The sequence below is a fragment of the Atheta coriaria genome, unplaced genomic scaffold, assembly GCF_025399875.1.
Source record: "Atheta coriaria isolate IRGN ID8LTWV9N9 unplaced genomic scaffold, Caltech_Dcor_3.1 hic_scaffold_8_pilon, whole genome shotgun sequence".
In the NCBI taxonomy this organism is placed as follows: domain Eukaryota; kingdom Metazoa; phylum Arthropoda; class Insecta; order Coleoptera; family Staphylinidae; genus Dalotia; species Dalotia coriaria.
In genome coordinates, this window is record NW_027045450.1 from 4,035,501 (window position 1) to 4,047,723 (window position 12,223).

Sequence of the window (12,223 nt, forward strand, 5' to 3'; positions counted from 1 at the left end):
CAGTCCATAAAATCCGTGTTTAAATCCACCCCTGTCGTGGGTGCAAATAAAACTGAACCGGGTACCTAAAAAAATAAAAAAATAAAGCAATTTTATTTACTGCAATTTTTGCTTTAAAAAGAGAATTTAAAAATTCCAAATTTTAATTTTCAACAAACAACAAATAGAAATTTTGATTCTGATTTCGGATTCCGATAAATTATGTCATTCTCCACCGATTATATTAGTAACTTTTTTTTATATTATTAACCGTTAAGAACCTATTTGCAATATTAATAAAAAATGGCTATTTTATTCAATGTTTCGAAAGTCGGCGTGGAAAACGCCCTGTATCAGAGGAACCAATAAAATAATTGAAATTATCTTATTGTCGTTTAATAGCTAAAGAGTATATTTCCTATCATTTGATCATAAAATTGAGTTATACGGCTTATTTTTACATTTATACAGTCGTGGGCACGAGAATAGTTTTGTATACAATGCTGTTATCTGCGATTCGGTGTAAACAACTTTTTTATCGCATGTATCCCGTGCGCTATCTCCTAGCGCCGCATCAACTTGCTGCATGCAGCGAAGTCTAGTTTAGTTTAGATCTCAGGTAATGTGCCTATTGCAAATTCGCGAACAAGGTCGCGTGTCTTCGACGCGTCGTCTTTGCGCACTTCTTGCTTTCTTATCATATACTGTCCCGACGTTGTTTACGCAGTTTCGGCATGCACTATCGGTGGATTGCCGCCAGTTTTGTGCCGGTCGCTGGTTAATTCAGTTGTGTTTTGAGAGACTTATATCGTTTATTCGTGTTATACTCGAAGATCAATCAACTATTTATTTGTACTTTGCGACAATAGTAATTTGTTTAATGTTCGGAAATGCCGGTTTTTGATCGCGTTTGTTATGTATATTACAAGTCACGTGATAGTGGATTTGATAACATTCTTCTCTCGGCGTTGTGTTTGGTGTCAGTTACTAAATTAATCGGATATATATGGCCCCCATGTTGATTCTCATCATTAAGAAAGATCCATCAGGCTCGTGTAAGTATTTTTTAACTAAACATCATAGATTATTTATTTTGTGTTGATTGTTAATTATAACATAATTCAATTGTATGAAATATTTTTGTTTTAATTTATATTTTCGTTTAGTTATAGCACTCGTTGTGCCTGGCAGTCCGATAACCTGTTCACAGGTAAGTTTATAATTTAATTATATTTTTCGGACAAATTTACATTTGCTGTTTATAAACAAGTTCTCTATTTATCACGTACTACCTACCTGTGACACAACTTACACGACCGGCACGGTCGGACACGATTAAAAAAAAAGGGCAAAACAGCTATTTTAGTCATGTTTTTGGTCCTTTTATCTTTTATCTTTTAAATTAAATTATTTTAAATTCATATCTAATGCAGAATTTTTCAATCTTTCATAACCAACGGATTGGTTGTTATCGCTTTTAGTTTAAAAGTTCTGCACTATTATCGTTTATTGACTCGCATATGTCAAGAACGTTGATTTTTCCTTGTTTATTTAGTTATATTGCAATTAATATTGCAATTGTATAGTTGAGTCTCATTCGGTTTACCGTAGCAGGGTGTCGGTAGAAGTGACTCATGTTCACAGCATCGTAAGAGGGTAGCGGTAGAAGTGACTCCCATTCAGGGCACCGTATAAGGGTAACGGTAGAAGTGACTCGTGTTCAGGGCACAGTATGAGGGTAGCGGTAGAAGTGACTCGTGTTCACAGCACCGTATGAGGGTAGCGGTAGAAGTGACTCCATTCAGGGCACCGTATGAGCGTAGCGGTAGAAGTGACTCGTGTTCAGGGCACCGTATGCGGGTAGCGGTAAAAGTGACTCGTGATCAGAGCACTTCATGTAGGTAAATGCATTGCAGACTCTCATTTGCTTATCTTTTCTTATGACTTAAAATTTATTTCTTAGATTTTCAACTTACTGGGCTTTTTTTTATTGAGAATTGGCCGTAGATTAAGACTCTGCGATTTGTTCCTCTCTATCCCCTTTAGTTTACGAGATATTCGCAATTGAAACAAATGATCAAAAACTGAAAACTTGCAATTTTGAGCAGTTTCAGTCCCGGTTTCAGACCTTTTATGGGCAATTGTAAGAAAGAGTTGAGATTATTCAATACTCCAATATTAATATAAATAAGAAATTAGATTTACGTAAATTGAATTTAAAATTTTCATTACTTTTAATAATTTAAATCCTAAAATAATTGTATTGCTTATTTTTATATTTATCATCAAACGTGAATATTCGACACGAGAATTGTGTTTGTTTTGAACACAATTTACACTTTCTTATCGCATTCGCTGCGAGGAATGCTAGGCATGAAATCCCCTCACGCCGCATGTTGGTGCATCTTAGTTTAGTTTTGATCGCAGGTAACGTGCCAAAGCGATTCGCGCACAAGGTTGCGTGCCATCGACGCACTGGCTTTGCGCATCTATTGCTTTCTTATCATAAACTGTCGCGTGGTTGCTTGCACAGTTTGCAGCCAGTTTCGTGCCGGTATCTGGTTAATTCAATACGCGACTCGAATTGTTTGTCCGGACATCTACTTTCCAAATTCGCATTATATACTGATTGCGCGTCTATTGTTCATAAATGCCGGTTAAGTGTATCGCCTCATGTTGATATGATATTCATCATTCGGATAACCCATCGTGCTGGTGTAAGTAATTTTTAACTAAACAGCACAGATTGTTTATTTTTCCCTGCGGTGTGATTATAATATTACTAAATTGTATTAAATGCTGTTGTTGTAACTTATGTTTTCTTTGTTTATTTACAGAATTTGCCGTGCCTTGAAGTCCATGAGTTGTGCATTGGTAAGTTTATAATTCAATTATATTTTTGATTTTAATTTCTGCGTCCTCCATTAGTTTGTATTTACGTTGTTTTGGTTTATCGCGTTGCACTGCGTGTTGAAAATATATAAGATAGTTGCGTACTCCGAGTAGGCTGACACATCTCAAAATTAATTGTTTAGTTTTTCCTTCGCTTATAAAAGCGCAAGAGTTGTTCTTGAAGGTGCAATTCAGCGGAAATCCGTCTTAACCATCCCTATCCCATTTTGTCTCAGTTTTTCTAACTCTAATGATTTCGGATTCAAGATTCTAAATCTTTGGAAAATTCTTTATAAGATAAGGTATTCAAATTGGGAAAATAAGATAAAAAGATAAAAAGATAAAGAAAAATTGATAAATGTCACTTTTTAGCACTTTTAGTCACGTTTTTCGACCTTTTACTGTAGGAAATATAATTATTTTATATTGTTGTCTGATAGAGAATTTTCCAATCTATCATAATCAACAATTCGTTGGTAGCTATCTCTTTTAGTTTAAGAGATATTAATTTTTGAAAATCGTCGAAAAAAAGTATCAAGCACCCCCCCTTGGCAATTTTTTTCTTAAGACTTAAAATTTCTTCTCTCAAATTTCCCTTTTAACTATCCTATCTGATAGAGAAAAGTCAGTAGATTAAGACGCTGCGATCAGATCTTATTTATCTCTTTTAGTTTACGAGATATTCGCGATTGAATAAAATGGGCAAAAATTGAAAAATGTCACTTTTTAGCACTTTTAGTCACGTTTTTCGACCTTTTACTGTAGGAAATATAATTATTTTATATTGTTATCTGATAGAGAATTTTCCAATCTATCATAATCAACAATTCGTTGGTAGCTATCTCTTTTAGTTTAAGAGATATTAATTTTTGAAAATCGTCGAAAAAAAGTATCAAGCACCCCCCCTTGGCAATTTTTTTCTTAAGACTTAAAATTTCTTCTCTCAAATTTCCCTTTTAACTATCCTATCTGATAGAGAAAAGTCAGTAGATTAAGACGCTGCGATCAGATCTTATTTATCTCTTTTAGTTTACGAGATATTCGCGATTGAATAAAATGGGCAAAAATTGATAAATGTCACTTTTTAGCACTTTTAGTCACGTTTTTCGACCTTTTACTGTAGGAAATATAATTATTTTATATTGTTATCTGATAGAGAATTTTCCAATCTATCATAATCAACAATTCGTTGGTAGCTATCTCTTTTAGTTTAAGAGATATTAATTTTTGAAAATCGTCGAAAAAAAGTATCAAGCACCCCCCCTTGGCAATTTTTTTCTTAAGACTTAAAATTTCTTCTCTCAAATTTCCCTTTTAACTATCCTATCTGATAGAGAAAAGTCCGTAGATTAAGACGCTGCGATCAGATCTTATTTATCTCTTTTAGTTTACGAGATATTCGCGATTGAATAAAATGGGCAAAAATTGCAAAATGTCACTTTTTAGCACTTTTAGTCGCGTTTTTCGACCTTTTACTGTAGGAAATATAATTATTTTATATTTTTATCTGATAGAGAATTTTCCAATCTTTCATAATCAACAATTCGTTGGTAGCTATCTCTTTTAGTTTAAGAGATATTAATTTTTGAAAATCGTCGAAAAAAAGTATCAAGCACCCCCCCTTGGCAATTTTTTCTTAAGACTTAAAATTTCTTCTCTCAAATTTCCTTTTAACTATCCTATCTGATAGAGAAAAGTCCGTAGATTAAGACGCTGCGATCAGATCTTATTTATCTCTTTTAGTTTACGAGATATTCGCGATTGAATAAAATGGGCAAAAATTGCAAAATGTCACTTTTTAGCACTTTTAGTCGCGTTTTTCGACCTTTTACTGTAGGAAATATAATTATTTTATATTTTTATCTGATAGAGAATTTTCCAATCTTTCATAATCAACAATTCGTTGGTAGCTATCTCTTTTAGTTTAAGAGATATTAATTTTTGAAAATCGTCGAAAAAAAGTATCAAGCACCCCCCCTTGGCAATTTTTTCTTAAGACTTAAAATTTCATCTCTCAAATTTCCCTTTTAACTATCCTATCTGATAGAGAAAAGTCCGTAGATTAAGACGCTGCGATCAGATCTTATTTATCTCTTTTAGTTTACGAGATATTCGCGATTGAATAAAATGGGCAAAAATTGCAAAATGTCACTTTTTAGCACTTTTAGTCGCGTTTTTCGACCTTTTACTGTAGGAAATATAATTATTTTATATTTTTATCTGATAGAGAATTTTCCAATCTTTCATAATCAACAATTCGTTGGTAGCTATCTCTTTTAGTTTAAGAGATATTAATTTTTGAAAATCGTCGAAAAAAAGTATCAAGCACCCCCCCTTGGCAATTTTTTCTTAAGACTTAAAATTTCATCTCTCAAATTTCCTTTTAACTATCCTATCTTATAGAGAAAAGTCCGTAGATTAAGACGCTGCGATCAGATCTTATTTATCTCTTTTAGTTTACGAGATATTCGCGATTGAATAAAATGGGCAAAAATTGCAAAATGTCACTTTTAGCACTTTTAGTCGCGTTTTTCGACCTTTTACTGTAGGAAATATAATTATTTTATATTTTTATCTGATAGAGAATTTTCCAATCTTTCATAATCAACAATTCGTTGGTAGCTATCTCTTTTAGTTTAAGAGATATTAATTTTTGAAAATCGTCGAAAAAAAGTATCAAGCACCCCCCCTTGGCAATTTTTTTCTTAAGACTTAAAATTTCTTCTCTCAAATTTCCCTTTTAACTATCCTATCTGATAGAGAAAAGTCCGTAGATTAAGACGCTGCGATCAGATCTTATTTATCTCTTTTAGTTTACGAGATATTCGCGATTGAATAAAATGGGCAAAAATTGCAAAATGTCACTTTTTAGCACTTTTAGTCGCGTTTTTCGACCTTTTACTGTAGGAAATATAATTATTTTATATTTTTATCTGATAGAGAATTTTCCAATCTTTCATAATCAACAATTCGTTGGTAGCTATCTCTTTTAGTTTAAGAGATATTAATTTTTGAAAATCGTCGAAAAAAAGTATCAAGCACCCCCCTTGGCAATTTTTTTCTTAAGGCTTAAAATTTCTTCTCTTTTAACTATCCTATCTGATAGAGAAAAGTTAGTAGATTAAGACGCTGCAATCAGATCTTATTTATCTCTTTTAGTTTACGAGATATTCGCGATTGAATAAAATGGGCAAAAATTGCAAAATGTCACTTTTTAGCACTTTTAGTCGCGTTTTTCGACCTTTTACTGTAGGAAATATAATTATTTTATATTTTTATCTGATAGAGAATTTTCCAATCTTTCATAATCAACAATTCGTTGGTAGCTATCTCTTTTAGTTTAAGAGATATTAATTTTTGAAAATCGTCGAAAAAAAGTATCAAGCACCCCCCCTTGGCAATTTTTTTCTTAAGACTTAAAATTTCTTCTCTCAAATTTCCCTTTTAACTATCCTATCTGATAGAGAAAAGTCAGTAGATTAAGACGCTGCGATCAGATCTTATTTATCTCTTTTAGTTTACGAGATATTCGCGATTGAATAAAATGGGCAAAAATTGCAAAATGTCACTTTTTAGCACTTTTAGTCGCGTTTTTCGACCTTTTACTGTAGGAAATATAATTATTTTATATTTTTATCTGATAGAGAATTTTCCAATCTTTCATAATCAACAATTCGTTGGTAGCTATCTCTTTTAGTTTAAGAGATATTAATTTTTGAAAATCGTCGAAAAAAAGTATCAAGCACCCCCCCTTGGCAATTTTTTCTTAAGACTTAAAATTTCTTCTCTCAAATTTCCTTTTAACTATCCTATCTGATAGAGAAAAGTCAGTAGATTAAGACGCTGCGATCAGATCTTATTTATCTCTTTTAGTTTACGAGATATTCGCGATTGAATAAAATGGGCAAAAATTGCAAAATGTCACTTTTTAGCACTTTTAGTCGCGTTTTTCGACCTTTTACTGTAGGAAATATAATTATTTTATATTTTTATCTGATAGAGAATTTTCCAATCTTTCATAATCAACAATTCGTTGGTAGCTATCTCTTTTAGTTTAAGAGATATTAATTTTTGAAAATCGTCGAAAAAAAGTATCAAGCACCCCCCCTTGGCAATTTTTTCTTAAGACTTAAAATTTCATCTCTCAAATTTCCCTTTTAACTATCCTATCTGATAGAGAAAAGTCCGTAGATTAAGACGCTGCGATCAGATCTTATTTATCTCTTTTAGTTTACGAGATATTCGCGATTGAATAAAATGGGCAAAAATTGCAAAATGTCACTTTTTAGCACTTTTAGTCGCGTTTTTCGACCTTTTACTGTAGGAAATATAATTATTTTATATTTTTATCTGATAGAGAATTTTCCAATCTTTCATAATCAACAATTCGTTGGTAGCTATCTCTTTTAGTTTAAGAGATATTAATTTTTGAAAATCGTCGAAAAAAAGTATCAAGCACCCCCCCTTGGCAATTTTTTTCTTAAGACTAAAAATTTCTTCTCTCAAATTTCCCTTTTCACTATCCTATCTGATAGAGAAAAGTCAGTAGATTAAGACGCTGCGATCAGATCTTATTTATCTCTTTTAGTTTACGAGATATTCGCGATTGAATAAAATGGGCAAAAATTGATAAATGTCACTTTTTAGCACTTTTAGTCACGTTTTTCGACCTTTTACTGTAGGAAATATAATTATTTTATATTGTTATCTGATAGAGAATTTTCCAATCTATCATAATCAACAATTCGTTGGTAGCTATCTCTTTTAGTTTAAGAGATATTAATTTATGAAAATCGTCGAAAAAAAGTATCAAGCACCCCCACTTGGCAATTTTTTCTTAAGACTTAAAATTTCATCTTTCTAATTTTGTGGTTTTTAGTGTTTAGCGAGCGAACGCAAGGTCGTAGGACAACCGTTTTTTCACCAACTTGTAAGTATTAAAATTCTTTATAATTTTCATATATAAATTGTGGGTTTGACCCTCGGGAAACCAACAAAAATATCCTCTTTGTGTTTTTTGGTCGGCTAATTTTGTGGTTTTTACTGTTTAGTGGGCGAACGCAATGTCGTAGGACAGCCGTTTATTCACCAGCTTGTAAGTATTTAAATTCTTTATAATTTTCATGTATAACTTGTGGGTTTGACCCTGGGGAAACCAAGAAAAATGCCTTTTTGTTGTGTTTCGGTCGGCTAATTTTGTGGTTTTTAATGTTTAGCGGGCGAACGCAATGTCGTAAGATAACAGTTTTTTCACCAGATTGTAGGTATTAAAATTCTTTATAATTTCCATATATAACTTGTGAGTTTGACCATCGGGAAACCAACAAAAATGCCCTTTTGGGGTTTTTCGGTCGGCTAATTTTGTCGTTTTTAATGTTTAGCGGGCAAACGCAATGTCGTAAGATAACAGTTTTTTTCACCAAATTGTAGGTATTAAAATTCTGAATAATTTTCATATATAATTTGTGGGTTTGACCCTCGGGAAACCAACAAAAATGCCCTTTTTGTGTTTTTCGGTCGGTTAATTTAGTGATTTTTACTGTTTAGCGGCCAAACGCAATGTCGTAGGACAACCGTTTTTTCACCAAGTTGTAAGTATTAAAATTCTTTATAATTTTTATATATAAATTGTGGGTTTGACCCTCGGGAAACCTACAAAAATGCCCTTTCAGTCTTTTTTGGTCGGCTAATTTTGTGTTTTTTTTTTGTTCTAGCCGGCGAACGCAATGTCGTGGGGCAACCGTTCTTGCACTAAATTGTACGGTGCTTTGAATGGGAGTCACTTCTACTGCTACCTTCGTACAGTGCCCTAAATGGGAATCTTTATGGATCCGGTAAGAATAATTAATTTAATTTATGTATGTATAGGTATATTTCATTTACATAAATATTTTCCAGTTGTTGGATGAAAAATTGGCTAATCTGAGATGGCCAAGTTTATCAATAAGGACCAAGTGGAGAGGTTCCGTGGTACTGGTAGAGTGCGTATTCAGGAAGATGAATGTGTCAACTGGACTAAATACGAAGAACGTATGTTATATTTTGGCAATTTATAATATTTTATATTTTACTATTCTGTTATTCATTCTGGTTTATAGTGTCTAAGAAATTGAAGATTGGATTGCCGGTGATGATGATTCCAAATACGATTGAATGAATTTACAACATTTTGAAGCTGCTATTGATATAATTTTTGTTTATTTTGTTAAAAGTTAAAAACAGAGCATTATATAGTTGCATATTATTATCCTGTTTTCTTGCTTGTATTGTTAAAAATGTTGTATATATTAAGAAATTTCGTTTCTGATTCTACATGCTTGAATAAAATTGTAGTTTTATAAATGTTTATTGTTTTGATTTGTTCCAAACGGAGAACATAGCTCGCAACATCGTTACTCCTTTAATTAATCCATAAATCCCTTAAACTTTAATGGAAATGCTACTGCTAGATATGAAAAATAGTTCAAAATCAATTTTATATTGTATCAATATTAATTTAAAAACGGTATTACTAGTGTCATCTATCCACGGGGAACTAAACTACGCCGCTATTCAAGAGATTTAGCCTACTGCACTTTCTGCGATCCTAATATTCAAAAGAATTTTGTGACCAATTTCAATGGATTTCGCGACAAAATTTGTCGAGAAATTTGCTGAAATGTTGCTGCTCATCAGTCTGTAGTATTAGGAACGCAGAAAGTAGACATAGATACTCCCCGCCAAATTATTATATATATTATTTCAGTTTGTTTCAGTACATTTTCAATTTTTTCTATAAAATTGCAAATAGGGCCTAAGCAGTTAATGCTAGCAATAAAATACCAAAATAATTGATGTAGAATTAAATTGTCTATCAGAATTTGAGAACAGGATTTAAAAATTACAACTTTTAATTTTCAACATAAAAAAGAGAAATCTTTTGCCTTTTTTATGATGAAATCTTTTTTCACCAAATGCAGCTTCTGTAATAATTGGAATTTTGGAATTCTGTTTTTGAATTCTGTTAGTAGATTAAATTCTGGATCGGAAACCAGTAACACACTTATAGATTAACGCCCTATTGGCATGTAAAATCCAATTTTTGTAATAAAATAGCAAATAGGGCCTAAACGGTCAATGTGATATTATATTTTCGGATTCTGCAAGCTAATTTAATTCTATATCGACAATTTAAGTAATTATTTACTTAACATTATCCCTATATTCCCTATTAATCATAATAACTCATGGAAATCCAACAAAAATCAGGCGGGAATTGTCTATGTCCACTTTCTGCGTTCCTAATAGCACGAACTGATGAGCAGCTCAATTTTCGTATTTTCTCGACAAAATTTTGTTGAAAATCCGATGAAATTCATACACAAAATCTTTTGAATATTAGGATCGCAGAATGTGCGAGTAGGCTGCTGAATTAATGATGAAACTTATTGTAACACCCAGTGGCGTCGTAATTTATTAACTCATAAACAGATGGCAGCGGTGGTAATATTTAAATAAATTTTGATGCAATATTAAACTGAAAATTGATTTTAAATTAATAGTGGACTTATTCGTTATATATAATTGTTAATTGGGTATTTTTAGGCAATTACTGTAGCATGGCTTATAACTGTGCATTCCTGCAATCGTGAAACACTTTAAAATCAATTTTTAATTGAATATTTACAATTATTTATTTAAATATTGACACCACCGCCATCTGTTTAGGAATAAATAAATTACTCCGCCACTGGGTGTTACAATAAGTTTCATTATTAATTCAGCAGCCTACTCGCACATTCTGCGATCCTAATATTCAAATGATTTTATGAATGAATTTCATCGGATTTCTCAACAAAATTTGGTCGAGAAAATACGAAAATTGAGCTGCTCATCAGTTCGTGATATCAGGAACGCAGAAAGTGGACATAGACAATTCCCGCCTGATTTTTGTTGGATTTCCATGAGTTATTATGATTAATAGGGAATATAGGGATAATGTTAAGCAAATAATTACTTAAAGTGTCGATATAGAATTAAATCAGCTTGCAAAATCCGAAAATATAATAATAACATTCATCGTTTAGGCCCTATTTGCAATTTTAATACAAAAAATGGATTTAACGGGTCAATAGGGCCTTAATCTGTAATTGTGTTACTGATTTCAATTTCAGAATTTAATCTAAATTCAGAATTCGAAAACAGAATTAAAAATTTCTAATTATTACAGAAGCTGCATTTGGTGAAAAAAGATTTCGTCATAAAAAAGGCAAAAGATTTCTCTTTTTTATGTCGAATGGAGTTTTCATTGAAATTTGCAAATAGGCCCTAAACGGATAATAATAACAAAAAAAGTTACTAAAATCATCGATGTAGAATTACATTAACAATCAGAATCCAAAAAACAGAATTTAAAAATTCCAACTTTTAATTTTGAACATAAAAAAGAGAAATCTTTTGCCTTTTTTATAACAAAATCTTTTCTTTAAAAATTTTTTGTGCCATTTTGGTCGTTTTTCAATAACGATGCCATCTTGTCGAGAAGTTTTCAAGGATCAAGAATATGAAATTCTTATTTTTCTAGCTCTTTTAGTTGTCGAGATAATTACCCCTTTATCTTTTAAATTTTTTCTTGGTGGAGGGGCACTTCGACGGTTTCAAGCTGAAAAATTTTAAGAAAAAAGTTCGACCCTGTTGTTCGGCAAGTAATAATTTCATTAAAAAAAGTTCGACCCTGTCTTTCGTCTAAAAGACTTGACCTAAAAAAGAGAAATCTTTTGACTTTTTTATGGCAAAATCTTTTTTCACCAAATGCAGTTTCTGTAATAATTGAAATTTTTGAATTCTGTTTTCAGATTGGGCAGGTAGATTAAATTCTGAATCGGAAACCAGTTACACAATTATAGATTAAGGCTTTATTTGCATGTAAAAACCTATTTTTGTGTTAGAATATGCAAATAGGGCCTAAACGATCAATGTTAGGGATAATTACTAAAATTTATTGCTACTTATTAAATTCAATATGAAATATCTGTAAGGCATTTTCTTCTATCTTTGATTATTTAGGTCCTATTGCAAAAAATTGAATTTGTATGTTTTGCGTAAAGTTGAACTTTCATTTACTCGGCTAATAATAGCCAATAAACTATGTTTTTTTGGCATATCGAGAGAATTTGATTTCACGCTTTCGTTCACCAGGCCGTTACGCAAAGTGCCGCTCACACCCGCCAGCCCCGCTGCGTGGAATCCACTTGAGGCTCTGTGGCGCTTATCGCCCGCAATAAATAGCCCAGCTATCCGAATTTATTGGAATATCTGCATGGTGGGGTTCGCCGCGAGAAAGGAAACACTGGGATTTTCAATCCGTGCGCTC

General features: G+C 32.2%; 1 protein-coding gene across 2 annotated transcripts in view; it reads left to right on the plus strand.

The window, feature by feature from the left end:
- Positions 1 to 575: 575 nt before the first annotated feature.
- Positions 576 to 12,223, plus strand: part of LOC135797489 (uncharacterized) — a 143,046-nt gene continuing 131,398 nt past the window's right edge. Inside the window, exons 1-4 of one of the 2 annotated variants that reach the window (XM_065309867.1) lie at positions 576 to 1,034; positions 1,146 to 1,189; positions 2,817 to 2,853; positions 7,751 to 7,801. In XM_065309867.1, the coding sequence (XP_065165939.1) occupies positions 986 to 1,034; positions 1,146 to 1,189; positions 2,817 to 2,853; positions 7,751 to 7,801 (181 nt within the window). In that variant the 5' untranslated portion in view covers positions 576 to 985. Of the gene's footprint in view, positions 1,035 to 1,145; positions 1,190 to 2,432; positions 2,697 to 2,816; positions 2,854 to 7,750; positions 7,802 to 12,223 lie in introns of those variants that run through there. The other variant, XM_065309868.1, reaches the window with a different exon arrangement.